The 22,626-nt window shown below is 68.7% G+C and overlaps 3 protein-coding genes across 5 annotated transcripts in view; all 3 read left to right on the plus strand.

Annotated features, from left to right (window-relative positions):
• The window catches only part of MTA1 (metastasis associated 1), a 32,531-nt gene extending 28,940 nt beyond the window's left edge, over window positions 1-3,591 (plus strand). Inside the window, exons 18-21 of one of the 2 annotated variants that reach the window (XM_068991264.1) lie at window positions 13-48; window positions 2,907-2,938; window positions 3,203-3,354; window positions 3,441-3,591. In XM_068991264.1, coding sequence (XP_068847365.1) covers window positions 13-48; window positions 2,907-2,938; window positions 3,203-3,354; window positions 3,441-3,591 — 371 coding nt within the window. The remainder of the gene's footprint in view (window positions 1-12; window positions 49-2,906; window positions 2,939-3,202; window positions 3,355-3,440) is intronic. The other variant, XM_068991265.1, reaches the window with a different exon arrangement.
• A 4,181-nt stretch (window positions 3,592-7,772) lies between these two features.
• On the plus strand, window positions 7,773-12,848 carry CRIP2 (cysteine rich protein 2). 2 transcript variants are annotated; one of them, XM_068990912.1, is made up of 8 exons: window positions 7,773-7,867; window positions 10,741-10,835; window positions 10,912-10,969; window positions 11,242-11,382; window positions 11,454-11,522; window positions 11,598-11,692; window positions 12,211-12,268; window positions 12,342-12,848. In XM_068990912.1, the coding sequence occupies exons 1-8, from the start codon at window positions 7,825-7,827 to the stop codon at window positions 12,407-12,409; spliced, it is 627 nt and encodes a 208-aa protein (XP_068847013.1). In that variant the 5' UTR covers window positions 7,773-7,824; the 3' UTR covers window positions 12,410-12,848. The 2 variants fall into 2 exon arrangements, with proteins under 2 accessions (XP_068847013.1, XP_068847014.1); XM_068990913.1 differs by having other exon boundaries at window positions 7,832-7,867; window positions 11,205-11,382.
• Window positions 12,849-19,626: 6,778 nt separating this feature from the next.
• On the plus strand, window positions 19,627-21,125 carry CRIP1 (cysteine rich protein 1). The gene is made up of 5 exons (XM_068991427.1): window positions 19,627-19,697; window positions 20,524-20,618; window positions 20,706-20,763; window positions 20,843-20,889; window positions 21,006-21,125. The coding sequence occupies exons 1-4, from the start codon at window positions 19,658-19,660 to the stop codon at window positions 20,881-20,883; spliced, it is 234 nt and encodes a 77-aa protein (XP_068847528.1). The 5' UTR covers window positions 19,627-19,657; the 3' UTR covers window positions 20,884-20,889; window positions 21,006-21,125.
• The last annotated feature ends 1,501 nt before the right edge of the window (window positions 21,126-22,626 follow it).

Below are 22,626 nucleotides of genomic sequence, written 5' to 3' on the forward strand. Positions count from 1 at the left end.
GGGCGCTGCCAGGCAACGTGAAGAAGCGCCTCTTGATGCCCAGTAGGGGTAAGGCCCGGCCCTCCGCGCCTGCCTGTGTGCTGTGCTCACGTGTGTGTGGCGGATGGCTCAGGGCAGTCCACGCGGGCTGGGCCGTGCCCCTAACCCGGCGCCCACCTGTCACTCGGCAGAGACCTTGGGGCCGCCCCTGCCCCCACCCGGGCGCCCCGGCTCACGAAATGCCCTTCTGTCCGGGCCCAGCGCCGGTCAGTGGACTGTCCTCTGTCGGGCGGCTGTGGCGCCCCTGCCGCCCGCCCGCATGCCGTCAGCCTCAGCTCGCGCGGCTGCCTGCCCTGTGCTTGTGACCTTGCCTGCGCCTTGCCTGGTGGGGGGCTGTGGGACCCTGGCCCCTCGGGCGCCGACGGGACAGAGCTGTGGTGTGGCTGGCATGGCTGGGTGGGGGTCTGTGAGGCCCAGGGAAGGCCCAGGCCGGGGCCCCACGGGGAGGTGCACCGGGGCTGAGACCGTGGGCCCTGTCCAAGGTGTGGGGCTCGCGCCGGGGCGTGAGGCCACCACAGGGCTCCCCTGCTGTTGGGTGCAGCTGGCACTGGCTTCCGGAGTGTGGCTCCCTCGCCCACCCAGTGGCCCCGGGCTGCTCTAGTAGGGGTCACCACGGTGCCAGTGAGGAGCGTTTCAGCCTTGTGGGGGCCAGTGCCCCCGACGGTCAGCCTGTGGCGGGACCAGTGAGGGGGAGGTGAACGGAACCAGCAGAAGGGGAACTTAGGGGGACACACTCAGAGCTCCTCCCGCCAGTCCCTCCCAGCAGGAAGGTCCGGCCGGGCGTGGACACCCCCACGCTGCGTCATGGGCAGCCAGCATGGACGTGGCTGGAGCCTTCCCCCAGTCTCAGGACTGGAGACTTGCCTGCCCCGGAGGCTGGCCCAGCCTTGGTTCTTGGATCTCTGGGAGGTGGTGGGAGGCAGTGGCTATCTGGCCCAGCCTGGTCCCCTGGACATGCTCATCTCAGTGTGTCCAGGAGCCCGGCAGGCACCTGCTGAGGGTCAGCTGGTGGCACTGAGGTCGGGTCCTCTCACTCCATCTGGACACAGGCTCTTCCCGCCCCAGGCCCCCTGCCGCCTTGCCCACGATCCCTTGGGGCGCCAGCTCACTTGAGCCTTGCCCCCTCGCTGACCTCCCCCCTCCCCTGGAGCCATCCTTGGGTGTCCTCACAGTCCCTGGTCTCAGCAGAGCGGCTGGTCCACTCGGCTGCCCACATCCCACAGGAGGGGAAGCGGGTCTTATCAACAGGGCTTGGGGCTTAGGGCCTGACTTGTAAAGAGCTCTTGATAGCAGTGGGATAAACTATTCACTTCCGTCAGTTTTTTCAAAATCCACGTGTTCCCGTAGCTACTTCAGCCCCAGCCCTGGGTCCCGGGCGGGTGTCAGGGGCTGCACTCAGGCTCACTGGGGTTCCGTGTGGCGGCTGGAGCAGCGGCAGATGGCAGGAGCCGGCTCTAGGCCAGGGCCCTGACCCCAGGGGGCCTTGGCTCCCTAACCCGGCCCTCTGTGGCCTGTGGCTGCCTCCGCCCCAGGGCCCCGTGTGCACATCCCTCACGCTAACTGTGTGCTCTCTTCTCTCTGCCACCCGTCCCTCTGGTAGGCACCTACCTGGGTAAGTAGCACAGAGCCCTGAGCGCTGTGCATAGCTGTGCACACCCGTGGACAGCTCGCGAGCGCTGCAGGCTGGCGGGGCCCCCGCCCCTGCCTGCTGGGGTTGCGGCTACCCCAAGTTAGGAGGTGCTGCAAATGGGGGCTGGACAGCTATTCCAGGCTCATCTAGAGTCAGACCTTGGTCAGGAAGCACTTCTGGGAGGAGTTAGATGTGTGTGGCAGAATGTAGGCGATGGAGACTAGCTCACGTGACCATATAGTGCACACGGACACGCTCACAGCCACACGCACTCACCCCAACACGAGCTCACGGCCCTGTGTACGCACACCAACACGTGCTCACGGGCCCGTGTACGCACACCAACGCGCTCACGGACCCGTGTACGCACACCAACACGTGCTCACGGGCCCGTGTACGCACACCAACGCGCTCACGGACCCGTGTACGCACACCAACACGCGCTCATGGGCCCGTGTACGCACACCAACACGCGCTCACGGGCCCGTGTACGCACACCAACACGAGCTTGTGGGCCCATGTACGCACACCGACACGAGCTCACGGGCCCGTGTACTCAGACCAGCACATGCTCACAGGCCTGTGTACTCACCGACACTCACGGGCCCGTGTACTCACACTGATGCTCTGGTGGCCACGCACGTAGACTCGGTGCACGTGCGCTTGGGAATTGCGGATCGTTTCGGCTCCCGTTGAAGGTACAGCCTGTGACCTGGGACAGTGCCTTTTCTGAGCCTCTGGTAGTGGCTTTCACCTCCAGACCCCCGACCACAGAGTGGAATTGCTAGCTGGAGCATGGCCTACTGACCTCTCCTGGGTACTTCCATCAGCTTCCTGCAGGGCATCTGGCCCCAGGTCCACGCTGGGGACTGGGAGCCCCTTGGGAGGAAGTCTGGTAAAGTCTGAGCCCAGGGAGTGGCTGCCCTGCAGAGGGCCCCCCTGTTGCTGTTGCCGGGTGTCACTTGGCTGCTCTATAAACCAGGCCACAGTGGTCCTGCCTCCTCAAGGGAGTGAGCTCAGACCGAGTCTCCTACACTCCTCCCCTCCCCAGACCGGGGCCCCTGAGAGCCACCTGGGCGAGGCCAGGGCTCCGGAGCTGAGGCCCACCTGGGTGTGGGCTGCAGCTCTGGGGAGATGTAGCCCCGGGCTTCCTGCGTCTCCGCTGTGGGCCCTTGGCACGCGTGTGGGTGCGGCACGTGCCCGCGGGGACTTCATGGCCTGTCCTTCCTCCTGTCAGGTTTGGCCAACCACGGACAGACCAGGCACATGGTGAGCGCAGGGACCCTGTTCTCCACATGCTCGCACACACATGCTCCTGTGGGCCTTAGCAGGGAGGCCCCAGCCCTGCCAGGCGCTGTGGGCGCATCTGGGAGGCCCCTGGGGGCGCGAGGAGGGGTAGATGTTGGGGTCTTCATGGGGTCTTCGTCGCCCTCGGGGCACCCCTGCCGCCACTGCCCCTGGGACAGCCACCGTGGGGCTCCTGGGCGCTGCGTGGAGGCCCCGAGCTCCCCTCTCAGGCCTGCCCCACCGTAGGGACCAAGCCGGAACCTCCTGCTCAACGGGAAGGCATACCCCACCAAGGTGCGCCTCATCCGGGGGGGCTCGCTGCCCCCCGTCAAGCGGCGGCGGATGAACTGGATCGACGCCCCCGACGACGTGTTCTACATGGCCACCGAGGAGACCAGGTGGGGCGGCCGGGCGGGCGGGGCTCGCGGGGCCAGGGGCTCCGCGCGGTGCTGCGCGGCCGCCTCACTGCCCGGCTCCACCACAGGAAGATCCGCAAGCTGCTCTCGTCCTCCGAGACCAAGCGCGCGGCCCGCAGGCCCTACAAGCCCATCGCCCTGCGCCCGAGCCAGGCCCTGCCGCTGCGGCCGCCCGCGCCCGCGCCCGTCAACGACGAGCCCATCGTCATCGAGGACTAGGCCGCCCGCGCGGCGCTCTGACCGCAGACCACGCCCGCCCGCCGCCCGCCGCCCGCCGCCCGGTTTCGGTAGTGCCCCCGCCCGCCCTCACCCGCAGAGAAACCGCCCCTCGGCCGCGCGGGGAGGAGCGCCCGACCTACTCCAGACCCGCCGGGAGTCGTTTCTTTAGCTTTGTGTTTACTTTTTGGCCAGAGCGGAGCTGAGGAGCCGCCCGAGTGCCTGCCCCGCACGCGGGCTCAAGGGCCGGCCGGGAGTTTTGTTGTTTCTGTTGAAGGTGCCATTTTAAATTTTATTTTTATTACTTTTTTGTAGATGAACTTAAGCTCTGTAACTTACACCTGGAATGTTAGGATCGGCGTGGCCAGCGGCCGGCCGAGCTGCCTGGTGGGGTTGGCCCCTTGTCTTTTCAAGTAATTTTCATATTAAAAAAAACAAAGAAAAAAAAACTTATAAAAACAAAAATCCAACTAGCCCCTCCTGCGTCTTCTGTTCTCAGTCCGTCTCCCTGTCTCGGGCCCACCGCACTCCCGTCGCCTCAGAGGAGCCCAATGTCCCCCCCCAACCCCCTCCGTGGGTCTGGAAGCCACCCCCTGCTCGGGTCTGCCCAGCGATGGGACGTCCAGGGAGAAGTCTGGGCAGCAGCATGTGGCCCCTGCAGGCTGGCCTGGGGGCTCCCTTGCTGCCTCACCTTGGCCCCATGCCCACCACCTGCCCCCTGGGGGCAGAGAAAGGTCCATCGGGGCTCGGGGCTCCCACACGGGGAGCCGACACGCCATGTCTGTCCGAGGCAGGGGTGGTCCAGGCCTGGCCTGGGAGCCAGACTGGCAGGTGCCGGGCTCCCCTGCTCAGGCAGCCAGGGTGGCAGGGTCAGCCGGGCTGCTGGCTGGCCTGGCAGAGCCTGCTGCAGCTGTCCACAGATGGCTGCCAGGAGCCATGGGGCCACCCGAAGCAGGTGTGCCGTTTCCTCCGGGAGACTTTGCTCAGATTTCAGCAAGTCCGTTCTCAGAAACCCTACCTCGGTCTGGCCCCCCCGCACACCCGCTCCAGGCCCACTGGACAGGTTCATCCAGGCCAGATGCCGGAGGGAGGGGTCCCCAAGGCCCTCGGAGGGGCTCCTCTGCCTGCTGTGCCTCCAGCCCCACTGTGATGTGTGGACATCTCGGCTGGAGAATTAAAATAGAAGCCACTCTGCTGCCTTACTGGGGACAGATAAGGGGTGTCCTGGCATCCAAGGGCCTGCTGTGGGCCCCACTGGGTGGCGGGCCAGGGTGTCAGGAGAGGCTGGGGCATGCCACCCCACACGGCTGGCCTCACACCCGCCCATCCCCCAGCTCCAGTGGTGGGGCTGGGTGGCCAGGCTGGTGACCTTGACAGAGACACTACCTTCCTCCAGTATGGTGGGCAGGGGAGGGGCCTCCCCCCAGCCAGGTCCTCCCCCTGCCCAGAGACAGGCAGACCCTCAGGAGGGCCGGGGTCCCCTCCCCCGCCCCAGCACTGTGCTGGGCAGGGCCTGGACTGCGTGTCTGAGAGGTCTGTGCCAGGCCTAAAAGTGGGGTGGGAGGCGGATGCTGGCGAGGGGAGCGAAGTCTTGAGAACCCGAGTGTTGGTTAGCTCTGCCCGACTCCTGTGGGCCCAGCAGGGGCCTGCAGCTCCAGCCTCCAGGGCCAAGGGCATCGCAGGTGGGCATGTCCCCATGCCCCACCTGGGACCTCCCACTGCCCACCACTGGGCACAGCCCAGGGTCCCTGCAGGAACACGAGCCTGGCTTCCCATGTGCCATTTGCCAGTGCCACCAGGACACTGGTCCGCTGCAGCCTCACGGGAGGGGCCTGCCCCCACGCCTGGCCAGCGGGGCCCCACCTGCTTCCCTCCAGCCCCGCCGTCCTCACTCAGCCTCATGAGCCGTGCCTGTCCCAGCCTCTAGCTCTGAGATGCGGCTCCGTGTCCACTGATCAGTGCCTCTTCCCAACAGCCCAGCACGTCAGCCGAAGCCCTGCAGCTGGCAGGCAGGGTGCCCGTGCCACCCACCCCTGCCCAGGGCCTCGGCCAGGGCCTCATGCCATTCCTTGACTCCACCCCCTCTCTCCAAGCAGAGCTGGGGCCCACAGGTAGCTGCCTTGAGAGGGCTCCTGCGCCCAGCCAGCCTGCCCTCAATAGCAGTCCTGCAGATTTCAGGGCGGGGTGGTCCCTCAGGCTGATACCCTGGGGTCCCAGGGGTCTCCCAAGCTCAGAGCCCCTGGCAAGGGGTGCCAAGTGGGGGCCCATGAATTATTCAGAGACACCAGACACCCAGCCTGAGCGGGGAGCGGTCTGTGAAGGGCTGACCTGCAGGCCACCTAGCCCAGGAAGGGGCCCGCTGAGGCCTCCTCTCATCTCCACCCCAGCTGGCTCAGGGCCAGAGCTCAGTGCAGGGAGAGGGCACCTGCCTGCTGGTCAGCAGCTTGAGGGCTCTTGTCCTCACTCATGGAAATAGCAGTGGCTGAAGGGTGTGAGTGCGGGTCGGGGGCACCTCAGGGAGGGGGGGAGTTACCTCAGGGAGGACAGGGGCACTTCAGAGAGGAGGGGGGCATCTCAGGGAGGAAGGGGCACCTCAGAGAGATGGGGGGCACCTCAGAGAGGAGGGGGGCACCTCAGGGAGGAGGGGGCACCTCAGGGAGGAGGGGGCACCTCAGAGAGATGGGGGGCACCTCAGGGAGGAGGGGGCACCTCAGAGAGATGGGGGGCACCTCAGGGAGGAGGGGGGCACCTCAGAGAATGGGGGGGCACCTCGGGGCACTTCAGGCAACAGGGTGAGGGGGCTGCCGTGAAACTGCCCTGCGAGACCAGCTCCCTCACCCCCTCTGAACACACGCACCAGGAGCCAGAAGCAGGCCCTGGAGGCCACCAGGGAGAGGAACTGGGCGTGGGGGCACCTGGTGTCCAGCACAGAGCCTCAGAGACACAGGGCAGGGTGTCAGGGAGCTGGAGCCCGCTGCCCAGACTGGACCCAGTCATCTGGGCTTAGGCGTCTGTCCATCTGCCAGACCTGAGGCTCAGCGGGGATGGGGGCCCAGGAAAGAGCCCCTGGGAGATGGCTGCCGCGACCTCTGGGTCCCCAGACCCTGGGGCTCTGGCCAGTTCTGCATGGCGCCAGGCGGAGGCAGGCAGGGGTGGGAGAGGCCAGGCAGTCCTGCCCGGAGGGGCTGGAGGCCCCCTGGGGAGAGGCCGTGAGCGCTAGCAGACCTCTAGCTCCCCAGCCCTCCAGGAGGAGGCTCTGGGGCCAACAGGCCGAGGTCAGAGGCCCTGGGTCCGATACTACTGGGTCTGGAGGAGAGATGGGGCAGGCGTCCAGGGCAGGACGGCATGCAATGCAGGTGGCAGCGTCTGCCCACGGGGTCGCTACGCCTGCAGAGGAGGCACCCCGGGGGCCCCACGCCTTCTGTCTCCCGTCTCCCCCCGCCCCCCACATCGCCCTTGGGTGGGAGAGCTTGGGGAGGGCGCCTTCAGAGCCTGCCGCACACACCGCTGGCCCCCTCGCTGCCAGGCACCCCCTCCCTCACCCCCTTCCAGCAGTTTCTCTCGCGCTGTTTTTGGAAGTGGCGGAGGCCCTGCCCTCCACCCGCTGAGGCTCCAGCACCACTGACAGTGTTAGGCGGGGCCGGGACCGGGCCTGGACCGGGTGGCGCTCCCGCCCAAATCCCGCTCCTGTCCCAGAGCGAGGCCGTTGCTATAGAAACCGAGCAACAAAGGGAAGCGGGCGGCGGCGCGCAGCAGGGTGGGGTGGGGTCCTCTGGGGACCCGGGCGCCAGCACCGCGCCGGGCGGGCTGCTGCGCCGTCGGGGCGTCAGTCTGCGTGTCCCGACGCCGCCCTTCCGGGCCGAGGCCCCGCTGGCCAGGACGCCCCCCGTCAGGGGGCCGCGGAGTCCCAGCCCCACCCGCGGCCCAGCCGGTTGCCCCGAAGTTGCCATGGAAACAGGCGAGGACCGAGCGGGCCCGGTAGAGGCCACCCCGAGAGCGAGGCCGAGGGGCGCCAGGCGGCTCGCGTAGCCCCCCGTCCGCCCCGGCAGGTGCGCCCCTGCCCCCGCGGCGTCCAGGGCGGCGGGACCCCGGGGGCGGGCTCCCGACGCCCCGCCCCGGCCGCAGACCAATGGGCGGGCGGACAGCCGGGCGGGCGGGGCGGGCGCGGCGGAGGCGGCGGCTGCGGCGAGGCGACGGGCGCGCGCGGAGGACGCGGGGCGACTGGGCGTACGGACCATGGCCTCCAAGTGCCCCAAGTGCGACAAGACCGTGTACTTCGGTGAGTGCCCGGGCCCGGCCGCCGCCCTTGGGGCCAGCTCCCCGCTGCAGAGCCGCGAGCCCCCGGCGCTCGTCGGCCAGCGCCCGGCCGCCACCCCAGGATGCCCGGCCCGGATCCGGCTCGTCCGCTGCCCACGCGGGTGCGGCCGGAGGGTGGAGCGGCGACGAGCTGGGGGCGGCCACGCCCGAACCCCCGAAGTGGCCGACGGGGACGAGGCGGGGGTCCGAGGCCTGGCGGGCGGGGGCGCGTGGACCCTCCAGAAAGCGGCCAGGCTTCGGGGAGCGCTGTGCGCTCGCGGGCCGCCCGATCGCGGTCCTGCCTGGCGGTGCCCAGCGGGGCGGGGTCGGGCCCAGCAGCAAGCTCTGCGCGCTTCTAGCGCGCTCCCGCCTTTCTCTGCCCTTTCGCTCGGACCCCAGTCGCGCCGCCCACGGACATGTGGCCGGGCCGGCTGGCTTCATGACTCCCAACCCCAGCCCCGACCTCTGCCCACGCTGGGCCAGGTCTAGGCTCTATCTGGATTCAGCCCATGCGGGGGCGACCTTGGCCTCCACCTCTTACGCGTTCCGACGCGCTCCTTTTCTTGGCGCAAGTTCCCCCGGGACTCTCCTGCGGTTGGGGTGAGGAGGGAACCCTCCCTCACAAGCAGGAGAGGACGCTGGAACCCAGGTGGCCAGGCCCCCACCTCCTCAAGGTCCCAACGGTGGCATCCAGGAGGAGGGAGTGGGGAGGAGAGCCTGTCTCTGCCTGGAAGCCCCCTGGGTTGGCAGAGACTGCCCCCCATGGGCGCACCCACTCGCTGGCACTCCTACCCTGGTGTCTGGCTCACTCCCCCACTCTCCCTCACCCTGGCTGGCCCTCTCCCCCACTTTGCCAGGGTCCCTGCCCACTGAGCCTCCCACCAGCACCCGCACAGACAGACAGTGGCCCAAGTCAGAAGAGCAGGAGAGACAGGGCCAGAGAGAAGACCCTTCTCTCGTCATCCGTGGGGCAGTGGCCAGGCTCTGAGGTGGGGACTGGCTGAGGTGAAGACGGCCCCTTGGTTTCCCTGCGGACGGTGGGAGGAGGCGCAAGCCGTTGTTTGCTGTTCCCAGAGGGCAGGGACCGGATTTGGCCTGGAGTGCTTCTGGCCTGGCTGGGGCCGCGGGGCTTCCGGCTGCCTGCTGGGGAGCCCGCCCAGCCCTCGGTCCCGGTCCCCATCCCAGACAGGACTCGTCCCTATAAGGCTCAGGGTAGGGGCCAGCCCCAGGGTTGTCCTGCCAGCCCCGCTGCCCACGTCTTTACCCTGGGCCAGGCCAGCTCAGGGACGGGCCGACGGTCCCGTGGACAACCCGGAAAAGCACTTCTGCCTGCTTGGGCGGCTGCTGGCTCCCAGCAGAAAACAAAGGCTGGCTTCTCTCCTGGTCTGGAGGCCCTGGTGGAGGAAGGGGCGGGGCCAGGACGCTGCCACCCCGAGTGCGGCTGCACCCCAGTGGGTGCGTGGAGGAGCCAGGCCAGGCCACCCCGCAGCCACCTCGGGATGCTAAGTCTCTGTGTCCCCGACAACCGCACCGGGTGGGGGCCGGTTCCTTTCCAAGCCATTAGACTCAATCGATTCTGCCTTCCCAACTTGGGCTGGTAACGTGTGGCCATTGACCTGCTCGGTGGGTCCGAGGGTCATTCCCCTGCCCCCCCCCCCCCAGTGGCCACAGCCTAACAGCGAGCCAGATCAGCATGGTTCTGGCTGCCCTGAGCCGCAGCTGCCTCAGCAACCGCTGGCCAGCGGGAGAGCTGGGAGAGGATGCCAGTCTGGCATGGGATCTGAGCCCGCCTTGGGCTCAGCCAGCTCCCGTCTGCCCTGGCATGGACCTGCGGGAGGCCTGGCCAGCCTGAGTCCTAGCCTTCTAGGGTGGAGTGGCCAGAAAGATCTATAAGCCTGCGGAAGGGGATGGTGGGTAGGGGTCCTAGAGGCTGCCCCTGGCCAGGCCAGCAGGTGCCACCAGGGCCACTGGAGCCAGGGCTCAAGCCCCGAACCTGAGCCACCAGGAGCGCGGGCCATCCTCCAGGAGCCTCCCAGACCTCCTGGGACTGGGGGTGTCCCGGCCAGTTCCCGCTCCCCACCCTGCTGGTGCCCTGGGGGAGGCCTGGCCCAAGCAGGGGCCGCTCTGGGAAGGAGTCCCTGCTCCCTGGCTAGTCCTGCCTGAGCAGAAGGGCCCCAGCCCACCCACCCCTCTCCTGCCCTTGCCTCTGGCCAGGCCCCTTCCAGTCGGGAGGATTCCAGCTCGGCTCCAGCGGCTTCCTGCCCCGTCCTCCGCCCTTTCCCTGCTGTGCTTCCCTGGAGAAGCCCCAGCTTCCGTCCACTGGGAGATGGCCCAGCAGCCCCGGAGTTGGGGGAGGCAGGGGGCAGGGAGGGCCCCCAATGTGACCCTTAGCAGCTGGTCTCAGACCTTGGGCGCCAAAGCCAGAGGCAGGAGGGGGCAGTGCTCTCGAAGCTTAGGGTGAGGAGGCCAAATATGGACAGCCAGCGCCCTGCCCTGTCCCCTGGGGGGCCACAGGGACTGGCCTCTCCACTGGGGGTCTGGAGGCTTGAGGCCACTCCCCTCAGCGGGGCTGGGGCTCTGCCAGCTCCTGTAGGGCCCTCCTGGAGGGTCTGGGGCTGTGTGAGGGGGCAGGTGTGTGTGGCATGTGTCAGGGAGGGGCAGGTTTAAGCTGGAAGCCCGTCCAGGTTGCCTGGTCCAGCAGTGACCCAGGGTGATGAGGAGCGGATGGTGGGGGTGGCCACATGGCTCCTGGGGGGTGAAGGGGACCCAGGTGCCGAGGCTGCCCGGAACCTGGGGGGCAGCGGGGGCTGAGTGTGGGGGGCGGGGGCGCTGTGCTGACACTGCCCTCCCACCCAGCTGAGAAGGTGAGCTCCCTGGGCAAAGACTGGCACAGATTCTGCCTCCGGTGTGAGCACTGCAGCAAGACGCTGACCCCAGGGGGCCACGCCGAGGTGAGCGCCCCCCCGGGGCGGGGAGGGCTCGGGGAGCTGGGCCAGACCCCGCCCTCAACGCCTGCCCTCTGCCTAGCATGATGGAAAGCCTTTCTGCCACAAGCCCTGCTATGCCATGCTGTTTGGACCCAAAGGTGAGACTGGGGCCTCCGTGGGCTGGGCCGGTGGGGACACCCCGCCCAGCTCAGATGGCCCCGGTCCCCTCCTCCCCTTGGCGGTGCGGTCCCCTCCCTCCTGGAAGGACAAGCACTCTCCCTTCCTTGCCCACCAGGGCCCTCTGGGTGGGGGCGGGGAGTGGTCCTGGGTCCCCGTGGCTGAAGGAGCCTTCCTGGGAAGTTGGGGGTGGCTGAGAGGGGCGGGGGTGGGGAGGGCCCTGGCTCCCGTGTCCAGTGCCTGCCCCCACCAGGGGTGAACATCGGAGGGGCCGGCTCCTACATCTACGAGAAGCCCTCTGCCGAGAAACCCCAGGTTACCGGCCCCATCGAGGTCCCCGTGGCCCGAACCGAGGAGCGGAAAGCCAGCGGCCCCCCGAAGGGGCCCAGCAAAGGTGGGCGGGGTGAGTGTGGGGCGCGGGGGTGGGGTCGGCGCCGGCAGGCCCTGACCCCGCCTCTGCCCCAGCCTCCAGCGTCACCACGTTCACCGGGGAGCCCAACGTGTGTCCTCGCTGCGGCAAGAGGGTCTACTTCGGTGAGTGCCTGCGCCCAGCCCTGGCCTGGGAGGGTCCCCCGCGCGCCCTGGCGTCACCCTCTGTCCCCTCCGCAGCTGAGAAGGTGACGTCTCTGGGCAAGGACTGGCACCGGCCATGCCTGCGCTGCGAGCGCTGTGGGAAGACGCTGACCCCGGGCGGGCACGCGGAGGTGAGAGGCGCGCGGCCCCCGACTGCCAGGGGGGCCGGCGGGGGCCTGAGGGGGCCAGCGGGGGCCCGCGGGGGAGCCGGGCGGGCCCAGCCTGGAGACTGTGGGCCCGGAGTGGCAGGCCCGAGGGGGGCTATGAGGGTCCGGGGGCGCGGGGGTCCGAGGGGGCTGGGCGGGGTTCGAGGGGGGCTATGAGGGTCCGGGAAGCGGGGGCCCGAGGGGGGCGGACGGGCCCCGAGGGGATCTGCAGGCCGGGAGGGGCGGGTGGGGGCTGCGGTCTGGGGTGGGCGGGCGTGCCCCGAGGGGAGCTGCGGCCCGGGAGGGGCGGCGCGCTGCCCCCTGGAGGCCGGCCTGGCGCCGTGTGCGCACGGACGCTGGTGCTGCGGCAGCGCTGCGGCCTCCAGGTCCACCTGGGAAACCGAGGGCTCAGGGTGCCAGGCGTCTGGAGGTGGAGGCGGCCACCGGGGGCGGTGGGCGTGGAGCCTGTGGCCCCCTTCTCACCACCTGCACCCTGTTCTTAGCACGATGGCCAGCCCTACTGCCACAAGCCCTGCTACGGAATACTCTTCGGACCCAAGGGTGAGTGTGGGCCGGAGTGTGGGCCGCGGGCCCCCTCCCGCCCTCCCCTCCACCGAGCGGTCTCTCTCTGCAGGAGTGAACACGGGAGCCGTGGGCAGCTACATCTATGACAAGGATCCTGAAGGCAAAGCTCAGCCCTAGGCCCCTGGGCCGCTCTGCGTGGGCCCCTGACCCCAAGCCCACTGCTTGGCTGCGCGGGGAGAGTGCCCGCTGCCCAGGCCGCCTCTGCACCTGCAAGTCCAGGGCCAGGGGGCTGGGGAAGGACCCTAACCGCAGGACCCTGCCCCGCCCCCGTCTCCTGGCCTGTCTGCCCGTGTGTCCCTGGCCGCCCGCTGCCTCCTTTCGTCCTGGCCCCATGTGTCCCCACCTCGGGGTCTCGTGGCCCCCCGTGCCCCTGGTGTCTCTGTGGCCCGGGGGGCCTTTCTGAGGTGGTACCGCCCCCGCCCCGCCCCCAGTGGTATTTATGTCCCTCTTGCCAGTGACACCCACAGCCACGCCTCCACCGCATTCCTCCCGCCTGCCAGCGCCCGCCCACCACCCTCACATGGCTCACACTTGAGTGCTGGGACTTTTGCTACCAATAAAAGGTCTGAAGGTCAAGGGCGCACGTGTCTGCAGCTCTGGGGTGGACTTGCAGCCAGGGGCCCATCTCTCAGTACAAGCGCCCCCAGCATCCCTAGGCCCGGTTTCAGGTGGGGGCGGGGCCCTGTGCCCAAGGGTGATGCCCATGGGTGGGAGGCAGGGAGGCTCTGGTTTGGACTGGTTGAGGCGAGTGGGGGGTTGGGCCCCTGAGAAGGACTGGACTAGATGGAGGTGGGGAGTGTGGGAGGCTGGGGTCCTAGTGCCCAGAAAGGGGCACTAAAACCAGGCGGTGCCTCGGTCCAGCAGAGAGCTGGAGGGAGGGGAGCTGCGGGCACCCGGTGGAGGGAGGGAGGGACAGACGACACCTCCTGCAGGGGAGGAGCGGCGAGGGGTGGGCAGGACACCTGCGGCAGAATATGTGCCAGTCTGCCCAGGGAGCTCAGCTTCTCAGCTGGCGGGTGGGAGCCCAGGGACAGGATGCAGCTGTCTCCTGCATCTGAATGCAGGGCCGAGTGCTCCTGCCCGAACGGAGTTTCTGCATCGCGTTTGCGGTGTTGATGGAGTCACCTCCGGCCTCTCCAGGCTGTCCCTAGCAACCGGGAACCCCCAGCAGCTGGAGGAGCACCCCCCACCCCGAGTCCCGCCCACGCGCCTGCCTTCCCTTGATCCGCGGCTCCCTAGCAGCCCGCCAGAGGGCGCCCCTTCCCTTCCGCTCCGGGGCAGAGCCCTGGTAGACCCGCCTTCCACGGCTCAGCGCCTGCTCCAACCTGCTCCCAGTATCGCATCCCCAGAGGCCTGGCCCTCCCGGAGCCAGGAGCTTCGGGGCCTGGTCATCTCTGGGCCTGTGTCCTCAGCACTGTAGGCAGCCGGCTCCATATGTGCCCTGCCCCCACCCCCTCATCCCCGGGGCCAGCTCCCAGCACCCCAGCCTTTGGCACAGGCCCCTCCCTAGCCCGTCCTCCAGGACGCAGGCTGAGACAGCTGAGCCAGAAGGCCGGGCTCATTGTCCTTCGAGCAGCCATCCGTGTCCCTCGGGTGGAGCGGCCGGCTCGGTGTCTGCAATGCCAAGCCGCCCTCCTTCCTCCTGGCCCGTCCGGGCGTCCAGCGTGGGCAGCAGTGTCTCCTTGCATTTGGCCGGCGCCGGGAACGCAGCCAGGATGTGCAAGGCGGGTTGGCCTGCCTCGGGGGTGGGAGGCCCTGGTGCAGGCGCCCCAGGGGCGCCCCTCTTTAACCCCGGGCAGAGGTAAGGGGTGCACTCAGAGGAGCGGCTGGGACGACTCTCCACTCCCGCCTCCCTTCTGCTCAGCCGAAGCTCCTTGGTTGGGGGGTCGTTGGGGGCACCCCCAGGCCCGCCCTTGCCAAGGGCTCCTCTTGCCGGATGGGAACTTCCTGCGGTCCAGCAGGTGGGGGTGGCTGAGAGCACAGCTGGGCTCCTCCTCCTCTGTGACGCTCCAGTGGAAACTACGCGAGGGAAATGCGATCTCCTGCGAGCCCTTCCCCCAAACCCAGGAGGAGGGGCGCCTATGGTGTGGCTGCCGCCTTGCGGGCAGGGTGAGGGGCACCGGGTCCCCCAGAAGGCGGGTCGGCCGCAACCTGCCTGGCCCTAGTGCCTCGCACTCGCGGGGTCTGGCCGCGGAGGCCGCCTTCCGTTTCCTGCTCTCGGGAGGGTGCTGAGCCTCCTTGTTTGTGTCCTCCGGGTTGTCATGGAAACCGGGGCGGGGCAGCTCCCGCCAGGCTCCTGGCGGTCGCCGAGTGCCGCCAGTGGGGGCCGCGGGGGCCCCGCGCTCCCGGGGCTCCCTAGGGGACCCCAGCTCCAGGGAGCCTCTCCACGAGCCAGGTGTTTCCTCGGGCACCCCGCAAGATGCCGCGGAGGCTTGTGTGCGGTGCGCCGCCCTCTCCGCCTGCCGCGGCCCGGCCTCCACCCCACCCCGCCAGCGAGGGGGCCCTGAAATGCCATTTAAGCTTCTCTCTCCGCTCCAGAACCCCAGGGCTGGGCACGGCGCCCCGGCCTCCTCTAACACCCTGCTCCCCAGCCGCACCCCCCTCCCACCGGTCCAGTCTTCCCCACTTCCTCCACAGGGCCCTCTGAGCCCCCTGCACCCCATCAGCCTCCCAGGCCCTGGCTGGTGTTCCCTTGCGCCCCACGCCAGGCATCTCTTCAGCTTCCTCCGTCCGCACTTCCTGAGTCCGGGAATCCCCTGACCCCTGACCTAGATCCCCCAGCCCTTCTCCCCGCCAGCCCCACCAGCTTCCCCTGGGCTGCCCCTCTGCTGTGAAGGCTCGCTGGGGACCCCGCCCAGCTCAGCTAGCCTCCCTGAGCCCCTCCAGGCCTGGAGGGGGCATGACCTTTCTTGCACCAGCGCACTGGTAGCGGTTCCAGGAGCTGAGGGTCAAGAAGTCACCGAGTGCCTGCGAGCCTGGCCCTCGGCCGCTGGGGGCTGGGCTGGGAAGGACAGCCGGGAGAGGCGGCCAGGTGCAGGTCGCACACTTTCTCAGGGCCCAGCCGCTGCAGGGGTGGGTCTGGGGCGGTGAACACGCCCAGCTGCCGGACTGGAGAGGCTGGAATCTGAGGCTATTCTGCATGGCCTTTGGCTCCAGGATACAGAGATTCCTGGCACCAGGCTCATCCTGGGGGGGTAGGGAGGGCAGGGGCACCTCAACGAGCCTAGCTGCAGGCCCTGGCAGGGCTGGCTGAGGGGGCTCACGGGCGCAGGTGCCCCTAGCCTCTCTGCCTCCCGGGCCTGCTTCCAAGAGAGGAGGGGAGGGACCCTCTCCTGCCTGGGCTGGTCTTAAGCCTGGAGGACAGGGCTGGAGCCCTCCTGGGAAAGCACGGATTCCATCCCCCTGCCCCCACCTCAGGGCCACCTGGGGCAGGACCTTGGGGCAGACAGGGGGTCCTGGGAGACAAGCTGCTAAAAATAGGCCCTGGGAATGTCTGAGTGCCTGTGACTCAGCCAGGCCTGGAGGAAGGGCAGGGAGGGGTGGACTCCGGGGGTAGGCAAGCCGGCTCTGGCCCTGGCTCAGCAGTGGTCCCGGAGCACACACTGGACCCGTTAGGCACTGGGTGCAGGAATGCCACAGAAGCCCTGCAGGCCTCCAGCCCTCGCAGGGGACAGCCTTACTCTTGTCCACTCTGAGGAGGAGCCCAGAGACTGGGGGGCGAGGTGGAGGCTTCGGGAATGGCTGGCAAAGGCCAGGGGCAAGGGCCACAGTGTGTGGTCTGGGATGGGGGTGGATCTGTGTAGCTCCGAGGGCAGAACTTCCCCGGAAGAGTCCTCAGTGGCCACTGGGGCCCAGCCTCGCCCCGCAAGCTCTACCAGTGCCAGGAGCCCAAGCGAGCCCACCGTGGGGCCCCCGCTTGCCCCCTCTGTCCAGAATCCTGCTGTGGGGCAGGGTCCCACCCGGTTCCCTTCTGGGTGGAACACGAGTGGGTGAGGGCGTGGCCGTGTGCACAGAGAGGGTGAGCACGCGCTGGAGGCCTTGGCCAGCAGCCAGAACCCCACAGTAGCCTCTCCCAGGTCTCAGGGCCCTGGGTGCCCTCACGCTGGCCGAGTGTAGGGGGTGTGTTCTGGGCACAGAGCAGCCTGGGGCAAGGGGCTGTGCTGGCCGCTCTGTCCCTCACACTCCAGATGCCCACAGCCCTGGGGCCAGTGCTGGGAGGGAGAGCGCGGGGCTGGGTGCTGCCAGCGCGGGGGCCGTGTCTCGGGATGTCCCCGGCGCTCCACCGTGCCTTCCGTGTGTTCGTGCAGCAGACGCCACTAGTGGCCCCAAAGGGCCAGGCAGGGCAGGGCTGGGTCTTCAACTGGCCCGGTGGTCCTGAGCTTGGTTGACCTTGGGCCAGGTCAGCGCCCCGCCCCTTCAAGAGCTTCCTGGGGCAGCTGAGCTGATGGAAGCAGGAAGCCTGCTCCTGGAGGGGCTGTTAGGGCCTGGCCGGCAACTCACAGGAAAGCCTCAAATGGGCCGTGCCTGCCAAGAGAGTCTAGAAGCTGTGGGAGCTGTCCACCCTGCACACCCCCCAGTGCTGGGGGACTGCAGCTTTGGGGGGTCCCCAATTTCACAGGCGGGCAGGACAGACGGGGAGCTGGGGGAGCTGAAGCTTTGGGAGGGCTCCACGGAGAGAGTGTGTGTGGTGTGTGTGTGTCTGGAAAAACTGTGCTAAGTACCAACCCGAGGGCTACGCCCATGGGCCTTGGCCCCTCTCGGCCTCCTCCCCACACCAGCCTGCGCTGTGGCTATAGCAACAGCAATAACAGCCGGGCAGGCCCGGAAGAGACTCATCACCCTGGTTTGCAAGGGGGGGCTCTTGCTCCCCCACTCCCAGAGTCTGGGGGGCTTGGAGTCCAGCGCGGGGAGGGGTCATCCCCAGGGCCAAGTGTGCAGAAGGAAGCCGAGCCCAGCTCAGGGTGGCCCCCCGTGTCCCGGAGCCCCCCAGAGATGCTCAGATGGGTGTGCCCACAGAGGCGTGCCTGCAGGCCCTGGACACACGTGCGCATCCAAGCTGCCAGCCGTTCACTGCCCCCTCGGGTTCATCACGTGGGGGGAGCTGACCTTCACCCAGCACGCCTACTCGGGCAGTGCACGCACCGTGTGTGGCCTGACCCGAGGGTCTGCCGTGACAGATGCCCACTTCCCCAGACGGTCCTGCCTGGCACCCCCACCCACCCAGCCCTCTCTGTCACTGGGGGTCTCAACCCTTCCTCCCCTCTTTGCTTCTGCCCGTCTGGCCGTGTGCCTGTCCCCCTCCGGCTGTCTCTCATTTCCACTTCTCTCTCAGTCATGAAGCCGGGAGTGGAGGGAACCGGGGCCAACCCTTCTGTTCCTGGCCTGGCCTGGTAGACCAGGCACAGGCCAGGGAGACACCAAGGGCTGAGTGGGGGCAGGCGGGCAGCCACAGCTCCAGAAACCGGGGAGGCACTCCTGTGCCCGGGGGGAGAGGGTGATGAGGCTCAGGGCAGGGCAGGCTGGTGTGGCTCCTGCAGTGGAGGGTGGGCACCCCTCCTGAGGGCAGCGGGCAGCCAGCCGCCTAGGGCTCCAGGGCAGGGCTCAGGCTTTGTGGACCCCAGGGCTCTCGGAGCCGCAGTGAGGGCAGAGCGGTGGCCTCCTCTCAGAAGAGGGTCCCGGGGAGGGAGGACGAGAGTGGTGGTGGAGGGTGGGGCCCTGTGCGCTGGCCTCCCCGAGGCTGGGGCGTGCCCCCCCACCGCAGGGCCTGGCGGGGGGCAGAGGGCAGGTCGGGTCGAGGTGGGGTTCTGAGGTGCAGGTGGCCGTGGCTCCCCTCCTCCCAGAGACAGGCCCGGGGGGTCAGGGGTGGGGGGAGGCTGGGGGGGGAGGGAGAGGGGTTCCCGCCACTCAGGGCTGAGGGCCTCTCAGACGATGGTCTCCAGCGCCCTCTGTGCGGACAGGGCCTGGTCAGGCCCAGAGATGACGATTTGTTTTGAGGGACGGGTGTGTCGAGGGGAGCTGAGGACACTGCTGAAGGTTCGGGGTGGGGGCCGGGATGGAGAGAGGACTGAGCGCTGAGGTTGCTGAAGCCAGGAGCTGGGTGTGGCTTGAGGGGTCACGGTGGACCAGAGAGGCGGAGGGTCTACAGGGAGGGTAGCCCCTCCTGCAGCAGAGAGCGAGAGGGGGGGCCCTGGGCGACACTGACTGAGAGGAGGGTGGAGCTGGGCAGTGTCCTCCTGGGGCAGGGAGCAGGGGGACCCCACCCAGGCCTCCCTGCCTCCACCTGGGCTGAGGGGCAACGGAGACCGGTCCATCAGCCTCCCCACCAACCCCGGACCTTCCCATGAGGCCGCAGGCCTCTCTGCTGGTTAGCGGAGGATGGCCTAGGGCCGTGCAGCGCGCCAGCGCCAGCCCCCTTGGCCTTCCCTCATTCCTGGAGCGGGTGGGGCCCACAGTCTCCGCCTGGCACCGGAGAGGCTCCGGGCCGCCCGCCCTTTCCTTGGACGTCGGACTTGGACCGCTCGGCCCTCGGCCCTCAGCGCTTTCTGCGGAGATAAGGACCCCTCCCCCGCCGCCGCGCAGCTCCATGCAGGCCTGGGCGTTGCCGCACAGACTCCCCCCACCCCCAGCATCCCGCAGAATCTCCAGCCCTGCCGTTGATGAGTGGCCCCGCCTTGGGAGGGGATGTCCCGTTTCGGAGTCCCCGGGGAGTTCCGCTGTGGTCCGACGGACGTCCAGGGGCGGGCCGAAGGGGGGCTCGGTGGACACTGGGATGTCCCTTGGCGGTAGGAGACTGGGGCGGGCCAACCTTCTGGCCCCACGCGTGATGAAGGCGGAGGGCAGTTCGTGGGGGAGGGCTACTAGGCTGAGAACGCCCTGTAGGTGGCCCCCGCCCTGTATCTAGGGAAAGGCGCGGAAAGGCACGACACGCTCGTTTGCATCCATCTGCATTGTAGCGGTTACCTTCCGGCTCCAGCACTCTGAGGTGGGGGCTGGGGTGCTCCCTCCCGCTCTGGGGAGACCCCGCCCAGAGTCCGGGGCGAGGGCGAGGCTCCTCCGGGGTTCCAGCCCCGTCCAATCGGCGAGAGAACCCGCCGACCTCCTGCACCCCTCGGACCGCGCTCTGCCGTCGGCCAGGCCCGGGTCCTGCTCCAAGGCGAGGGTGGACCAGATGACCTTTCTAGGCTCGTTGGCTGGAATCCGAGGCCTCCGGGTCCAAGTTCAGGACCCAGGCGGGCGGGGCGCTGGGGGCGTGTCCCAAAGGGGCGGGGCCCAGGGGTCCTTGAAAGACGCAGACCGGGCGCGACCCACCCAGTCCAGCGCTCCGGTCTGCTCCCGCCTGGCTATCTGCCCCGATCCGGTGCCACCATGCCCAAGTGCCCCAAGTGCAACAAGGAGGTGTACTTTGGTGAGCGCACCCCACCCTCACCCTCCCCGGCTCGAGCTGAGGCTTCCCCCTCAGCCCCACGCGGAAGCGCGGCCCAGGGTCCATCCCGAGGGGCTGCCCGGGTGGGCCGGGGGCGCAGGGGGACCTCGGGAAGCGCCGCGGGGCGACACCTAGCCTTGCTGGTGGCCGTCTGGGTGTGCCGGTCGGGCCCCCTGCGTCTGGCCGCCGTCCATCTCCGCCCCGCTCTCTCTCCGGGTCTCACTGAGTCTCCGGTCTGAATCTCCCTGACTTTGGGTCTCCCTGTCTCCGCGTCCCGCTATCTCGCCCCTTCCCTGGCGCGCCCTAGGCGGGGACCCCGGCGGATAGGAGGGAACACAGGGTTCGGGGCGCTTCTCCCATCGTTAAGTAGAAACAGACGCGGAAACCCGCGCCCCGGGCGGCGCAGCCCCGGGCGCCGCCTCCCGCCCCGCGCCCCAGGGCCCAGGGGAGGTGGGGGGGCAGGAGGAAGTGGGAGGTCCCTCCCGCCCCAGCACTGCGGTCGCCGGTGCAGAGGCGGGGGAGAGCTCAGTCCCGGAGCCCGGCCCGGTCCTGCCCGAGACCCCCACCTCCTCCTCTCCCAGCCCCACCCAAACCCTCGGGGCGCCCCGAGGACCAGCGCCCACTCCCGCTCGTTAGGCGGGACGGTTTGGGGACTGGAAGTGCCCCACCCGCGGGGGCACAGGTGCCGCTGAGCCCCCGGGCGGGCCGCGGGGCGCTGTAGGCGGGCCTTGGCAGAGGCGTCTGGAGCGCGTGGGTGTGAGCGTGTGCGTGTGCCCCGTTTCACGGGGTCTCGTCTGTGCCTCTGCAGCTGAGCGGGTGACTTCCCTGGGGAAGGACTGGCATCGGCCTTGCCTCAAGTGTGAGAAGTGTGGGAAGACGCTGACCTCTGGGGGTCATGCCGAGGTCGGTGGGGCCTGGCGGGGCCAGCGGGGAGGCTGAGGGGTAAGGGCAGGGCGCGTCGGCAGACCCTCATGGCCGCTCTCCCTGCAGCATGAAGGCAAGCCCTACTGCAACCACCCCTGCTACGCAGCCATGTTCGGACCCAAAGGTATGCTCCCCACGCCCCCGCCCGACCCAGCCCTCCATAGCCCCTGGCCACCCCTAACCTGCCCTCTACCTCTCCGCAGGCTTTGGGCGTGGCGGAGCCGAGAGCCACACTTTCAAGTAAACCCAGGTACCTCCCCACGCCTCACCCCGCCCCGCCCAGTGGCCCTGAGCATGCGTCCCTCGCAGTGAGGTCTGAGCGCCCTGGGCCTGCACTCACCTCTGTCCTTGTCTGTCTCTGCACAGGTTTTGGAGACTCATCTCCAGCTGCCCGCTGGGCTGCTGCCCTCCAGGCTGATGGCAGGCCTTTCTCCACAGGCACCTGGGGCTCCCCTCTAGACCCCCATGCCCTCAATAAAGGTGGACACTTGGGAGGCCTGCTTGTGTATTCGCATCCCCGGAGCAACGGTGCAGGGGCGTGGCCAGGGTCCTCCTGCGGGTCCCGACGCCAGGCCACGCTGGCGCTCCCGCTTGCTGCCTGCTGCCCTGGCGGGGCAGGGCTGCTCTGCGGGGAGCCATGCTGTCCAGCCCCTGTCCAGATGCACAGCCCTCCTCTCTCGTTCTGGAACGGGTCAGCAGGGACAGGGGCGCAGGGGAGTCGCTGAGCTGGTTCCGCTTTTGAGCTTCGGGGCGCTGTGGTGGGGAGCCCTTGCCTGCCCTCCCCACTTCCTGTGGCTCCACCCTTGTCTCCATTCCCTACCCCACCCCGCCAGATGGAGCCAGCCCCCTCTGCACGTCCACCCAGACAACACTCACCTCATCTGCCCCCACCCTATGCCCAGGGGCTAGCATGTGGCCGCTGCCTGCTGGGCGACTGTGAGGACTGGCTGGGGAGCGACGGCTGGGGGCTGTCTCATGTCAGCCTGAGACTGCCTCAGAGCCCTCCCGGTTCCCCCTGCTTGGTCACTGCTGCTCTGGCTCTGGCAGACTGCCCCGTCCCAGGACTTGATCTAAAGAGCCCAGAGGGGTCATCTTAGCCTTGCGTGTGGCCTCCGCCCTGCCCCATGGCTTGGCTGTGGGTCTGGCAGGCCAGTGCTGGACAGGGGTGGGGGCCCCAGGGAGGTGTGTGGAGTCACGTGTGTGTGTGTGAGAGGGGTTTGGGTGGTTCAGAGAACTCCGAGGGGTGGGAGCCGGAGAGCCTCTGGGGGTGGATGGGACCAAAGAGGAGGGGGCAGAGGATGCCGAGTGAGCCTGGGTGTCTGTGTGCGCGGCCGCGGGAGTGGAGGTGTCTTGGGGGCCCGGGGACTGAGGGCTTGTGGGCAGAGCAAGTGCAGAGTGGGGAGTGTGTGCACAGGAAAGCCTGCCTTGAGCTGCTGGGAGGCGGCCCTGAAGAGGCAGCCGACTCCTGGCCCCACAGCATGCTTCGCTGTCTGGGGGTGAGGGGCAGATGACTGCTTACAGAGCTGAGGCCTGCAGAAGAGTGGGTCAGCCAGGCCTCAGGCTGGGAAGGAGGGTGCTCCACGCAGAAGGCCCGGCAGGTGCGAAGACCAGGGAGGGAAAAGGGCTCAGGAACCACTTTGGGCAAAGTCTGCCGGCACTACGGCTGGTGGGCCTAACCAGGGTGGTCTCCGAGCTTGGAGACAGAAGACAGCCAGACTGGAAGTCTGTGCTGGTCCCAGCCCTAGTTGAAGGAGGACCCTGGAGGGGACTGAAATTCGGGGTGAGGGGGCAGAGAGCAATGCCCCCATGCCTGTGGCGGGAGGACTCTTGGGAGGTAAGCTGCTAGTGGGTGGCCAGTGAACAGCCTCCTGGGGTCGGGGTGCCTGGGTCAGAGGCCAAGTTCTAGAGAAGGGGGTCACTTCTGCGGGGGACACAAGGGATGAGCAGCTGGCTGTGCCTGAGATGGGGGCAGGCAAAGATGAGGACT

The sequence above is a fragment of the Capricornis sumatraensis genome, chromosome 19 (genome assembly GCF_032405125.1).
Source record: "Capricornis sumatraensis isolate serow.1 chromosome 19, serow.2, whole genome shotgun sequence".
Classification (NCBI taxonomy): Eukaryota; Metazoa; Chordata; class Mammalia; order Artiodactyla; family Bovidae; genus Capricornis; species Capricornis sumatraensis.